The 15,105-nt window shown below is 46.4% G+C and overlaps 1 protein-coding gene across 1 annotated transcript; it reads left to right on the top strand.

Moving 5' to 3' along the window:
* The first annotated feature begins 9,808 nt into the window (after window positions 1-9,808).
* Window positions 9,809-11,867, top strand: LOC119387292 (forkhead box protein B1-like). Its single transcript, XM_037654633.2, is given in 2 exon segments — window positions 9,809-10,489; window positions 10,491-11,867. Coding segments are annotated over 2 exon segments (1,068 nt in total). The 5' UTR covers window positions 9,809-9,985; the 3' UTR covers window positions 11,055-11,867.
* The last annotated feature ends 3,238 nt before the right edge of the window (window positions 11,868-15,105 follow it).

Below are 15,105 nucleotides of genomic sequence, written 5' to 3'. Positions count from 1 at the left end.
TCTTTATTTTAGTGCCGTCGCCCTATGGCACCAGGACACGTCAGACATCATTGCGCAGGTCAATTTCCTGTATGAAGTCTAAAAGCCACTTATGGTGGGGTCCGCAGATCCACTTTTGTAGGTGTCTGGCGGCCTGGTGTAGTGAGGCTGCGCAAGCCGTATGGGTGGCGTCGACGACCCGTTTGTTTCAGGGTATATGTCCATCCTTCACGGCTCAGGACAGAAAGGGCTGCTGAAAGCGGTGTCGATGAGCCCCACCTCGTGCGGATTGACGGTGTGACAGCGGCACTCACGCGCACTCTTATTCGGCGTGATATCTCCCGTTGACGAGTAAGGTTGTGGAAACGCAAGAGACAAACGGGTCAACGCCTTCAGGCCCTCGCTTATATAATAATGCACAACGCCAAAAGTAATGTGTGGTCTATTTGTCGGAGTAATGAAAATGTAGTAACGTGTGTGTGTGTGTGTGTGTGTGTGTGTGTGTGTGTGTGTGTGTGTGTGTGTGTGTGTGTGTGTGTGTGTGTGTGTGCGCGTGTGCGTGCGTGCGTGCGTGCGTGTGTGTGTGTGTGTGTATGTGTGTGTGTAGACGAGCTCTGATACAGAATGCATCAGCTTTAACACAACATCAAAAAAAAAAAAAAAACGAACGATCCTTGCGTGGCTGTTTCGGTACCTTAAACTAGGAATCGTCCCTGCGGACCCGCGCGAAAGCGTGTAAGTTGGCTCTCGGTGGGCGCGAAAATGCGAATCCGTCACGCGCACACGATCGCGCGAAAGAAAGCAGCGCCACCGCTGCTGTCAGACTTGCAAGTCGCAGGACGTGGTGTGTTGCGCGCGCAAGTAAATCCATGCCTTGTTTGAACGCACAGCGCCCGCGCATTCATGTGGACTCGCCGTCTCGTGTGCAGTGTGAACTTCAGACCCTCGGAAAAGGGCTTCGCGATATTCATGAGAAAGAGAAAAAAAAAAAGACGAGGACAGATAAACGTGCAGGTGTGAAGCCACATACCTTGAGATGCGTGCGTATCTCGCCAGAACGCGGTGTTATGTTGTTGTGGTTGGTGCTGATAATAATTGTTGTATTCGGGGGAGCCCCTCCACGGTGTTATGGCGCTCGAGCGCTAACCCGAAGGTCGCGGGATCGAATCCCAGCCTTGGCGGCTGCATTTTCGTTGGAGGCGAAAATGTTTGAGCCCCGTGTACTTAGATTTAGGTGCCCGTTAAAGAACCCCAGGTGGTCGAAATTTCCGGATCGCTCCACTACGGCGTCTCACATAATAATATCGTGGTTTTGGGACGTTAAACCCCAGATATTATAATTATCTTGTATTCGGGGTATTGGTTCCCTATACGCTTCCTAAACGGAATATGCGTACATGGCAGCTAATGAATATGTATACTACTCGTGCAAAATACGTCGCGAGTATCTGGCATTGTGTGACATTTGGTGAAGGAACCAAATTAATCCAGCAGGCACTTAAGCCAAGGAAAGCATACGGGACGGCATTTCTTTTTTTTTAACTGTAGCGTAATACTTATGACATAAACTGGAACGAATCAAAGTGGACAGAAAACCACACTGTTCGTCGTATCCGAACACACATTCTTCGAGTTATGCGTTCGAATTCGAAGGTTGTGGGTGCGGATCCCCCCGGCAGAAGGGTGCTCCTTCTTCCCATTTAATTCCTTCCATTTTAGGTCATAATTGTTACGCTACAGCTAAACACAACAATACTGTCCCTTATCCTTTCTTTCGGGCTGTTGGATTCACCTGGTTGTGTCTAACAAACGAGACCCTCGAAAAAATTCCCCTCCTATATATACGTTATTTTGTGAAGGAGTAATCCGTCTACGCAACGCAATAATAAAGCGACGTAAAGGGGCCCTGCAACACTTTTCCAAGTAATTATCGAGTGGCTTCATTAAAAGAGCTTATTGCCTCGCGAATAAACAGCCGCAAAACATTTTAAAATCCGTCAAGTATACGAGCGGAGTTGCAGGGATTTGTGGCACGCTTTAAGCGCTTTCTCTCTCCTTTCGTTCCAGCGAGCGCGGGGGTCATCAGTGCGCGTCATGACCTTGAGCACTTTCTTTTTTTTTTTAACACGAAAGTGTTTTATGCCGGAGTCCACCACGGCTCCACTGACGCATTTCCGTCACGGATATGACGTTGTAAAATATAAACACTAACATATGGTAAAGAAAAAAAACTAGAAGAAAGAGTTCCCTCACCGGGAGTCGAACTTACGACCCCTCGATACCCGTCGCGCAGCGCGAAACGACTCCGCCACAAACGTCATGTTCTTCGTCTTACTAACGGCGTGCTATTTATATACACCATTTGCCGGTAGCGGTACTCAGAGATCGGGGTACATCAGCGTGTTTTCGTTATCACTAGCGAGATGGCGCGAAGGGCTCGAAGGGTGCGCTTTAAAGGTCGTCGCCTCACGCGTTTAGATGACCGTGTGCCTCTACAGGGTGTGGTCGCTCGTGCGCGCGCGCTTATCTTGTTCGTCTTGCGCTCTCACCACAAGTTTGCGTGTAAGAGTGTACGAAGGTCACTTCGCTCACTACAGCGGCCGCTTTTGCGAAAGGATCGCGCTGCTCACAAACAAATAAGTTACAACTGTGACAGTTCGCGCTCATCCTGTTTCGTGCGTCCTCCTTTGTGTTTGAGCAGCGCGCTTTAACTGTCGAGCATGTGACAGTTGTTAGTTCGCGCTCATCCTGTGTAAGTTCGTTCTGTGCGTCGTTTCTACTTGAGCAGCGCGTTGCAAGTTTCGAGCTTCTTGCCGTTCTTCACGTGACATTACAACTTGTTGCTATAGCATTCATTCCTTCGCCCTCGGGGCGAAACAATGCACAACAAACGCTCAACGTCTGTGCACACACGTTTTACTTTCGTGTTATACCGATTCCTATGATAGAGGGATGAGCCATATTTTTTTCTTCGAAAGCGCGGTTTACCTTCAATGTTATCGCGCGCGGGCACATGGCGGCATCCTGCGGCGGCCGCGGTAACCATGCGGCTCACGATACTCAAGTCAACCAATGGCAGCTGACTTTGGGTTTATGGCCCGGCCATTTGTTGAAAAATAGGGAGCGATTTCTAACTGACTTTGAGAATTAGTTGTAAATTTCAGGCCACGTGCTGTGCTAAAGTGTTTGGCTCGCGTGTTCTCAGGAGCCTCCATTACGGATCGGCAGCGTTTTCTGCCCATGCTGAGAAAATTTTGCGGGGCCCCTTTAAGGAGCAGTCCAACGGCCGTTCGACGCAGCAGGGAGACTTGGCCTTTCTGTTCCGACGAGGGAGCGGCCCACTATATATATACGTGCTACATTCCGGAGGACCTCAATGAAGTTTTTCATCCTCCTCGGCTGCTGACCCTAAAGTTCTATCCCGGCCGCGACGGTCGCATTTCGATGGAGGCGAAATGATATAGAGCCCCGTATACTATGCGATTTCAGTGCGCTTCAGCGCTTGCTTGCGTCGTGTCTTTTGTTCGTGGCGCGTCTTGTGTCTTTGCGCTGTAACTTTATTGTCAGGGTCCTGCTCTTTGTCAGACTCCAGGAGGGTGTCTTGCTGGGCGAGTTGGTACGATAACATCATTAAACGCAGCGTGAAAAACGCGGATACACGTGTGTTGCTCCTTTTCTGTGTCCGCGTTTTTTTGCGCTGCGTTTAATGATGTTGTCAGACTCCTGGAACCTGAAGCTTTATATTGTCAGATACAACTTAACAAGTCTGGAGAGGCTCCGCCCAGGCGACCGAAGCGCGTCATGCGATCGCCTCCGCGACTAAGAAAATAGTCCCGCTCAAGAACTGGACAATGTTTTCCGAAAGGCGGAGTTACCGGCGGTCTTAACGTCCCTAAATTTTCCCTCTTAAAAAAGGGAAAAATCTAGGGACCTTAGGCCGTCTGGCTCATGACGTCAATCTGTGGAGTGCGCACCATTGGTGAGGCTTGTGTGCATCCGCCTTTGAGCAGAAAATGCCGCTCACTTTTTTAAAGTTGTATCCGACTATAGATTACCCTGTTACCTTGATGAAATTGCAGGTGCGTCCTAAAGCGCGCCTGCGTACTGGGAGTATAGTGCTTGCTGATTACATATACGCTTTCTGCCTTCTATATATAACGAAAAGCATTGTTCCAACAATCGGGCAAAAAAAAAAGAGAGAGAAAAAGAAAGTGACAGCAACCGCATGAATGACAGAAATGGGGAGAGACAGAGAGTGCAATCTCATTGTTTGCATACTGGCACTCGAGCACGCGTATAATGATCTTGTTAGCGTGTCCCATCAGGATTTCCTGTCTCGCTTTCCTTGTCGCACACGGTCTCTGTATATATATATATATATATATATATATATATATAATATATATATAATATATATATATATATATATATATATATATATATACGCGTATACACACTATTCACAGCTATGTTCGCTGCAGCTGTGTCCACAATTGTACAGCGCCACGAAGAGAGAGCTGGAGCGATCGGATTCTGCTTCATTATACCCCCGCACCTAAAGTTGGCTGACGCAGCACGAATAAGCTGCAGTACACTTTGCAATAGATACATCTATATCTGCGCCGAGTGGGACCATATTTAACGCCTGATTTATACACTTTTGTCGTCGATATGTTGCACGAGCTACTTTTGTTGTTTTTGGTGTGCGTATAAGTAATGAAGGGAGAGCGAGAGAGGCAAAAAGTATAGGGATGCCAACCATCTAGATAGACGTCTGATTTGGTACAGACACACGTTGTGTAAGCGATAGATAGATAGATAGATAGATAGATAGATAGATAGATAGATAGATAGATAGATAGATAGATAGATAGATAGATAGATAGATAGATAGATAGATAGATAGATAGATAGATAGATAGATAGATAGATAGATAGATAGATAGATAGATAGATAGATAGATAGATAGATAGATAGATAGATAGATAGATAGATAGATAGATAGATAGATAGATAGATAGATAGATAGATAGATTATACGTTAGAACTATGTACAACTATATGTACAAACGCTCACTGAGATCTGTCGACTTCAAGGACAGCAGTAACGGAAGTGTCCATGCTATTATTGCTTGTGAGACATCATGGCTATACAGGGTGTGTATTTTTTTTTTTTTCGCAATACAGATGCTATGACAGCCAAGCCCTTGTCGTCTCTGCAAACGAACTCTACGCCGAGGCGGAAAAACTTAGCCGCACCTAAAGTTACATTCAAATGAGTAACCAACAAAAACTTGTTGATTAACTTTTAAATTATGAACTTTAGGGCCGTTCTTTATATGAAAGAGTAATTGGGCGTGGAATTTTATGGCATGGCCTTTGTTATTTAAAAAAATCGCAGGAAACGCGCGTAATTTCAGATAATAATAACAACCGAAATTCAACGAAATTCAGATACTGGATGTTGTGCTACCAAACGCGTGGATGGGCCGATCGCGATACCGGAAGCAGTGTGTTCTCGCAAGGGACGTGTAATGTCACATAGACGCGAAGGAAGCGAAAATAAGAGTAGCGCTGACGCCCTATATATGTGTCGGTGTGCACGTGCCACATGTACGCTGTTATTACCAATTCTGTCCATTTAAGAGGCAAGGGAAAAAAAAGGGGGGGGGGGGGCGCACATTTTGCTGCGGGTCAAGGGACCCCCCCTCCCCTGCTAACTTATTAGAGTTGGTGTTCCCTTTGGAGGGTGTATATTTCCATCTTTGTGAACGAGGTCCCTGGGAGGGAAAACTTGCGTTAAATGGAAATGCTCGCATTTCTACCTTAGTCGGCACTGTATTTTTTTTTTTTTTTTTTTGCCAATGCAATATGGTATTTTCACACACGAATACTTTACACTGAAGGTATAATTTGATGACGGATACGACGCGTGCCACATTGCGTCAGTGATTTAGTTTTCTCTTAGTGAATTGCTTGACGTCAATAGGTACACTAGTAAACGCGGTAACCGATAAATGTGATTTTGTGCACCGATAGTAAGGGTTACCAAGTTTAGAATTTATGCACTAAAAGCTAATATAACCCTTACTTTATACGTGCACGAAATCACATTTATCGGTTACCACGTTTAGAGTGTACAGCTCGTGGATCATCACATTCCCTTGCGCCTTTACGTCATAAGTGACTCATGTGTGTAATTCAGGCTGGCGCATCATTTACTGTTCTTACAAAAATATGCGACATGTATTGGACAGTCACACTAAAAACAAGTGTGATAAAGCTTTAATTATGACGACCTATTATACAGAAAACGCATTAGGTATGTATCATTGGGCCACATCAGTTTTATTTGAATAGCGCCTTGAGCTAAGGTAAAATCATGCGCCTTGGACGCGTTTATTTACCGGATCATTATAATTGGTAGCTGAGCTGCTAAATAATGGTTCTTGAATATAGGGGGGTGCGAATTGTGCATTTTAGAACCTAAAAGGTTACGAATCGAATAGCGATGACACCGAATCAAATATGAATACGAAACAAATACTATTCTAATAGTTTTCGAATACTAAGACACTAGCTCATTTTCAAAGAAGCCCTCGAGTGGTAATGTAAGCATTTTCGAAAGCGCCCAAGAATTCCACAAAATTTTATTTGAAAGAAATATTCAGAAGGTTTAACAAAGGAACATTACGACTACTTTCAACCGATAAAAAAATACCACGCTTATGTTTTCTGAGGTAAGCTCGTATTTAGCAGCAACTATATATAGATCCATAGCAATATTGTGTAAATACAGGTTGAAATACAGCAGTGACTACAGTATTCAAGATGGAACTTTGCCAACAGCTTTTAAATAAAACTGATATATAAATATTAAACAACAGTCATGAGTCAACATCATAATGAATGTGGTGATGAGGATAGTGAATTCATGATTCTGTCACTTCGGCGACACTGGAGCTTTATGCAAAAACCCCTTCACACACACACACACACACATATATATATATATATATATATATATATATATATATATATATATATATATATATATATATATATATATATATTCGAAAAATATTCGGCGTTTCTAATATGCACTATTCGATTCGATATTTGAATATTCGCACACCCCTATTCTTGAGCACACATGAATGTAGGAATCGAGCTTTGCGTTTCTTGATAAAAATGCGCATCTCTGTATATATATATACACACTGCGTACTGACTGACGCCGGGTATCGGCGTTGTATAGTAATTTGCAGGATATGCTTACGTTCTCCAAAGTTAGAAATAACTATATTCCACACGCTGGTGGCCATCCATGTCGCAAACCTCGATGCAATGCGCTGAGATGACGATCGCCACTGTGGCTAAAAGCACCGCCAATGACTTTAATTGAAAATTCGTGGCGCTTTTACGTGTGAGACAGATAATGTAGTTCATTTGCTTATTGAGTGCTCCATTTCAAAGTTGCAATATATCGGTCAGACCAAAAATGCCTTTCGCTACCGTTTTAACAACCTCAAGGTGCATGTGCACTCCATGCTTCGTTTGCCAATATCCAGACACGTCGCCACCACCGGGCATATATACCTTGGAATCGTTTAGGGCGACTATATTGGAGTCGGGATTCACGTCACATAAGCGGGAAATGCGCGAGTAATTTTTAATTCACAAGTTCAACACGGTTTCTAGTGGCTTAAACGAAAACGCGGGTAAGCTGGCTAGCGTGCTTGCATATATAGTATACAGTGCATACTTCCATGCTGGCACAAACTTGCCTTTGTTGATTTGGACATTCATTTTCTCTTCTGTTTCTCTTTTTCTTGTTCGATTCTATTCACAGAGTGCGCTCCTTTGCTATGCATGCCTTGCACGGCGCCAATGAATCTTATATGGGCTTTGTTCATGTCTCGCGGTACCTCGCTGGCCAGTGACGCGGTTCCTTGCCTAACGCGATATCTTTGTTTTTGCTATCGTTATTCGCAATGTTGTGTCCACCATGCGCCTATAACTTGTTGTTCTCGATGCGCAGAGGTTGTGGTGCACTGCGCCACAGTGTGAAGCTACACACCTATAAATAGTGCCTGTAACAGATACTGCATTCATTCTGATGACGGCTGGCCCACCAGCCGAAACATAAATAAAACCACATTTCGTACGTGAATCCTTCTTTTCAATCATCTATTGTACTGGACCCATTGATCTTCATAAAAAGTAATATATATATATATATATATATATATATATATATATATATATATATATATATATATATATATATATATATATATATATATATATATATATATAAGGAATGTGCAAAACGAAAGTCTCTGCTCTTGCGTGCTTCACTCAACGATTAAAATTGCGGGGTCAACTAAATCAGCAGAATGTTCATCTATTTATTATATCGAAAAAAAAATCGCTAACCAAGACAATTACACGAATTGAATATTTTGAATCTAACAAGGCCAATACGTGCATGCATTGTCCGCTGTTTTCTCGACGTTTACAATATGTCTTATCGGCTCATGGTGATACGATATGAAAAAAGAAAAAAAATCCATTTAGGCATTGTATTCCACAGCGCTCAGAGATGAGACATTCGGATGTCGTCCAGCACATGCCAAAAAAAGATAATGGCTAGCAACAGGCGTTTGTCATTTTGTATCCGCCAGCAATGCTATTATAGCACGAGCCTCCACCAAACAATAATGATTAGTTTTCTCGTATTACTCAACTCCACGCTCAATATTTGTTCTGTTTCGGTGCACTATTTCAGGTTGTGGGTAATGGGGTGAACATCAGTATCTCTACACGCGCTGCATAATCGGATACGCGTTCCTGAGAGTGCGATAGTTTCTGACACCTGTCGAATGATAGCGTACAACACCCATCGCTTCTAAGCTTAATGAAAGCAGGGTTTGATGAAAGTGTAACCCATTGCATTGCATAGAGTATCGGCCACATTAACAAAGCAGCGGGCTTTCACATGACATTTCTCCATTGCAGAAATAATTCATGGTATTTTGGGTTTTTTCTTTAAAAATACGACATCGTGGTTATATAATGACAGCTGTATATGTTACGCACAATAAGGAGCCTGCGGTTGGTGTTTCTCGAAAGCGGAACGTTGCCGCTCATTTTTCTTTATAGCGAAATTCTCGCTTGAGAGATCCATTTCGCGGCTGACTCAATTGTCTGAATTATGAAGTTGATATATGGCCGCTGAAAAAGGAAATGAAAAATGAAGCGGTTGTGAGAGAGCTACTTACTTCGCACCTGCGAAAGGACGTTTTGAAATTTGCTTTCTTTATTTTACTATTCGTACCACACTGGACGCAGTGCCCGCACACAGCTGTTATCGTGCTGCGCGCAATCACTCGGCGGCCGGCCCCTCACTGTTTCGAGAAACTGCCGGGCTCTCTCGTGCTAGCGCGGCTTTCGGAACGCGACGCCGGTTTACTGACCGGCCGAGATGAGCGCGCGGCAAGATCAGAGGAAGAAGAGTAAGAAGACGCCTAAGCCGAAGCGCACACCTCAGGAAACAGCCGCCAATCCGCTCGGACAAGCCCTGGCTCCGCGCTTCGGTCGTTGACAAGGGCAGACGCGCCTTCCGCGAGAAGTCCCGCCTTTTTCGTTCCCTCCGAACCCTCTCATTGGCCAGACCTTAAATCAACAAACCCCTCCCCAAACATTAAAGGCGCCGTTGTGTGACGTCACGACGGGGCGGTCGACGGGCCCGGTCGAGGCGGAGACTGGCGAGAGCTCCGCCCGTCGGCTCACCTCCACTTCGCCGGAGCGGCGTGGCCGGTCCGGGAAAACTGCTCGCTCAGTCGTCGCGAGGTGCACGCAACGGGAGAGACCGGTCGGCGGCGCTGGGAAACGCGTTCCTGCGGCCGACTCAGCCTGTACAAGGGTCCTTCCGCCACGACTCCAACCACCACGGCTGTGACTCCCAAGCAACGCGGCAGCAGCGCTGGCGCTTCGGCAACCATGCCGAGGCCCGGCCGGTCGACGTACGGAGACCAGAAGCCGCCCTATTCCTACATCTCACTCACCTTCATGGCCATCCAAAGCTCGCAGGAGAAGATGCTCACGCTCAGCGACATCTACAAGTTCATCATGGACCGCTTTCCCTACTACCGCAAGAACACGCAGAGGTGGCAGAACTCGCTCAGGCACAACCTCTCGTTCAACGACTGCTTCATCAAGATCCCTCGAAGGCCCGACCGGCCTGGCAAGGGCAGTTACTGGGCTCTGCATCCGGCCTGCGGCGACATGTTCGAGAATGGTTCATTCTTGCGGCGTCGCAAGCGTTTCAAGCTGCCCCGTCAGATCAAGGACGCCACGGCTGTGGCACTGGCCGAGCTGAAACATTACGAGACCGTGTCACAGAATGCCATCCAAGAACAGGCGAAAATGCGACTGACGGCGCTGGCGGCAGCACCGAGTCATCTGCAGGGACACCACGCCGATGCCTTGAGGCACGGAACAGTGTCTGCCCAACTACACCAAGCAGCCGTTCTCCATCGAGAACATCATCGCTCCCGACGGCAAGAACTTCAGCGGCGTGCTGCCAGCGAGTCCTCCGTACACGACGTCGCCCCACGCGCCGGCTCACTTGAGGTCCCTTCCGCCTTTTCCGTGCTCTCTACCTTACGCGACTCAGGCGTCCTGGCACTCGACGTACTCCAGCCTTGTGGCAGCGGCGGCCGCCAGCCGGCAAGACCTCAACGGCCTTCTGTGCGGGGCGAAGGTGCCGCCCGGTCACTACCCTCTCGCAGGCGTCGTGCCCGTACCACCGGGAGCCGGGGTGCCGTTCTCACTTCCATCGCTGCCCCTGAAGCCTCCCGCACTTCTGCCAGCGTTCCAGTTCCCGGGACTCACGGCCGAGCAGTCCCTCCTGACAGCCAGCGCAGCGCACATGACGTCCCAGATGACGACGGCAGCAGTGACAACCACGAGGGTGCCGCCGCCTCCAAGACCGGACTCGGCGTCTAGTGATGTATCTTGCAGGTCGTTAGATGTGGTCTCGGACGAAATGGCGAACGACCCATGTTAGTGACCTTTGCACCCCTTTCCTAAGAACCCTGGTTCCCGTGCCACGCTCCGCCGGCGTGGCCCACAGACATTATTTATAAGGCGCGAGACGACTGTACCGTTGCGACATGTGCAGCACCAGGTGGCGTGGATGTGTGTATGTGTGTGTCTGTGAAAACGTGTGCGTGTAAATATTTCCTCCCTGGCGTCTTGACATGAGCACTGGGTGCTTTGTATAAATGTACAGATGGCTGAATGAAGCGAACGTTGGACGAATCGAAGAAGCAATGAAGAATGCAGAGGCGAAACGGGAAGCTACCGTGAGCCTGCAATTCTTCGCTATAGTTCCTTATTTCTGATAATTCTCAAGAAGCCGAGGCGTTCGAAGACGGCTTTACCTTGAATAAATGGGAAAGACTATTCTCAAGCTAGTGACTCACTGGGAAGACTCACATCGGCACGTCTTGAAAACCCTTCGCCTGGTAGCGTACTACTGTAGAATCCAAACAGGCAGATCTTCAGCGTGTATGGCATGTTCCCAACCGGCACCACCTTCACCAAAAGAAGCATCTTCCCATCGACATTACTCTCACATGCGACTTCTGCAAAAGCACGTGGAACTCTACTCGCCATAAACCAACTCAACAGGTTCCTTTCCACAACAGTCCGCATCCGGAAGACGCAAGGAAGAACGGTAGGCAACCGATTTTCGACAAAGGCTGTCTCTTTCCTCCCGAAAACTCTAAACAGCTCCTTTCTTTCGACCACCGAAAACGATCCAGGCCCCCGCGATGAAACGAAACCGTAAGGACACAATGCGCTCTTTCATTTTCGACTCTCGCACGCGACGGCCCAAGTTCTCCAAACGGGCCACTGTTCGCCAAATACATCGGTCTCCCACTCGCTCCTCGGGGGATTCATCGGTCCTCTCAGACAGCGTGGTGCCTTCCTGCACCGCAGAAAAGAAGTCAACAGGCATAACACGCTAGAAAAGGCGAAGAAGAAGGAGCCTCTCTCGCGAGATGATCCTCCCAGTTGCACGTGCATGTCCTGAAGCGAGTGAACGGTGTGGAGACGCCGCAGGAGACGACAGTGCCTCGGTTTTTCCATCGAAGTGCCGCCAACCTCGCCCGGGCTGCGCAACACACGCTCACCGCCTCCCGTCGAGCTGCGCCGTCTCCTTTCTGCAGGTGCGTGCCCATCGTTTTCCTTCTTCCGAAAAAAAAAAAAGAGAAAGCCGCAGTGCCCTAAAAGTCAAGAGAAGAACAAGCTCCGAACGGGCATGCACTGCGTGTGTGTCATCCAGCCGCGACAATAGAAGAGAAAGGCGCGAAGATACAAGCCCGCTAGAGAGTGAGAGGCCATGCACGCTGCAGGGCGACCGCTTGACACCCCCGCCGTTCCGTTCTTGTCCTCCTCCGTGTGCTCCTGGCAGGAATGTGGACTTTCCTCGGCCGTTTTAAAAAGAAGGTGCGTGCACCTATGCCATATACAGTAGATCTACCTCTCCGCAAGGGCTCCTCGTCAAGGGCCGCTCTATAAGATATGGTGACACCGCCTCCTTCCTGAATCTGAAGAATCGCGAACTCCCCCGCTGAGGTTTATTGTGCTCCAAGCGTTGTTCGCGCACCGCAGGAAGAACATACATTGCTTTCGTTTACTGTTCCCGCACTGCACACTGAGAGCAGAACAGAGGGAAAAAAATATGCTGTGTAGAATAGCGATGCCTTCCCCAGTTCTCGCACCTATATATGTAGAAAAGTGCATGTGTTGTGCGTATGTTGTGCTGTTCTAAATTTAAGCGTTGCTTTCCATTCTTTGTGCATTCTGTCCGGTTGCTTCCCACCTGTCAAAAGTGGCTTCTGTTAAAAACAGGCCGTACTAAGGCGTTTTACCTAAATGTTCTAAGAGCTGTATGAACACGCCTTAGCGTTGTCTCTTGTAACAAACCAACTCCCGGTGGTTCAATTGTCTCACAGACTGTTGCTTTGATCTCATTCTACGTGACCTATTACACTATTTTACACTATTTTTCAGCGTTGTGTGTCACTGTTACAACGTGCAACTTTTCGAACATACAACTTATTTTTCTTGATATTCTGGGCATACGTCACCGTAGTGCAGGTAATAAAAATGTGCGACACCATGAAATTCTGGGCCTGTATAAACGCTCTGTATCTGCAAATTTGCCTCGCCGTTTCACAGTTATCACACAATTATAGTTTCGGAGCAACAGAGAATGAAAGTTAAAGTTATTTGTACCTGCAGAAAGGCTGCGCTCAGGAATATCCATAGTGTTATTACAAGCGTACAACAATATTTCCAACATACATGATTTGTGTTACTGACATGAAATTATCGTGCAATTAGAAAGCGTTGTAATTCCACATACGCCCACAGCAACAAAACAGAAGACATTGCATGCCATCAAGACTATGCATGGTATGCCCGTATTCACTTTGTTGTGCTGTAAGATTGTGTGTGAAGTGATGGCCGCACAGTGCGTCACAGTTAATGGCTCTATACACAGGACCACACCCAAGCAGATTGATCATGCATAATACATACCGCACCTGAGTCACACAGCAGCTTTCGAATCGGGGCGTACGCGCACACTTACAGCGTGCACACAAACACAAACGGAAGCCGTGCAAACATACCTTCTTTGCTTTTTGATAACCACGTTATCATCGCTATTTGCTCGTCCTTTTACAATATTTATCTCTTGCTAACTCGCCCGTGTTATCTCGGGGATTAACGGCGTCGAAAAACATTGCATGCGCGTCCAGCGTGCCCCTAAAGATAAACCAATCTATATGTCGCTATCCTTATCGATGCCCTTCAGAATGTGCAAACACGTTCCGGTGTCAGGATGCAAAGTCTTTTGCAATGTGTCACGCAAGAAAGGTATTCTGCGTATTGTACTCGAAATCACTGGCTGTTGCTTGCTATATGAACGCTTATCACCGCGAAATGCAATAATTTTTGTGCTTAGTGTTAAAAAAACGCAACTGTGTACAGGCGACTGATAAGAGCGATTCTATGCGGGAAAAAGAACACAGCGCATATTTGAATGTTTTGGTGAAAATGGTTCGAAACAATTGTGGTCCTGTCGGTCACACCAACACAAACAAGATGAAAACTCTGATAAGGTCGCTGCATGGTATAATTATTGAGTCTGTCACTTCGTGCTTTATCCTAGAGCTATCGCTGGCCAAAGTTCCGTTGACTCTTATGTGCTAAAATATGACATATTGTGTTTCTTGTTTATACAAACGCTACGTTACACATGCAGTGCAAGACTGTGGTTGGCATCGCTAGTCAATTGGATCGATAGAAACACACGACGGAGTACAGATAATTAGGCACGCTTCGAGCTGTTGATGTTGTCATGTTTATATGCTGTAGAAAAGTTTGTAAAAAGCGAAATAAAGAGGATTCACGTGTCCATGACCGTTGCTTGAGAAACCGTTATGCTGTCTCATTTGTGCATGCATTTCATGACGCTGACCGCAGTGTGCGCAGCATATGTGGAATGCGCATAGAATTAGTTACGCTTAGAAATCTTTTTTTAAGGCAGAACGAATGTCTTTAGAAATTTAGCAAACTGTGGTGGCGCAGCGCGGCAGATTGTTCAGTGCAACTTGAGATGAACGAGAATGATTAAAATGCAGTTATTGACAAGTTAACATTAAGTTTCAATTACGCACGTTTTAAGCATTGAGAAAATGAAATCGGGAACCTTTTTCTAGAAACATACGAAACGCATAGATGGACAGAAATCAAATACATTATTCATGGAGAAAATCTTGCCAGGAGCAATTCGTCGACAAGAATAATTTACCGCTGCCACTTGTGCTAAATTCCCACAATGTATACAGCTTTCATCACGGTTAACGCAAGCATACGTCATATATGACTACGTCTCGGCAAAGATTGTAAGAAAAGGGATGAGAATGTCATTGACGCACATATCAATTACACATAAACTATGATAGGCCCTTTTTCATAAATAGCTTGACCGGCTGGAAAAAAAAAATTCTATTTTAGTGAAATGGGCAATGAGACTGTCA

The sequence above is a fragment of the Rhipicephalus sanguineus genome, chromosome 3, assembly GCF_013339695.2.
Source record: "Rhipicephalus sanguineus isolate Rsan-2018 chromosome 3, BIME_Rsan_1.4, whole genome shotgun sequence".
Classification (NCBI taxonomy): domain Eukaryota; kingdom Metazoa; phylum Arthropoda; class Arachnida; order Ixodida; family Ixodidae; genus Rhipicephalus; species Rhipicephalus sanguineus.
The sequence above is the reverse complement of the archived record's forward strand: the minus strand, read 5'-3'. Positions and strand labels throughout refer to the sequence as shown.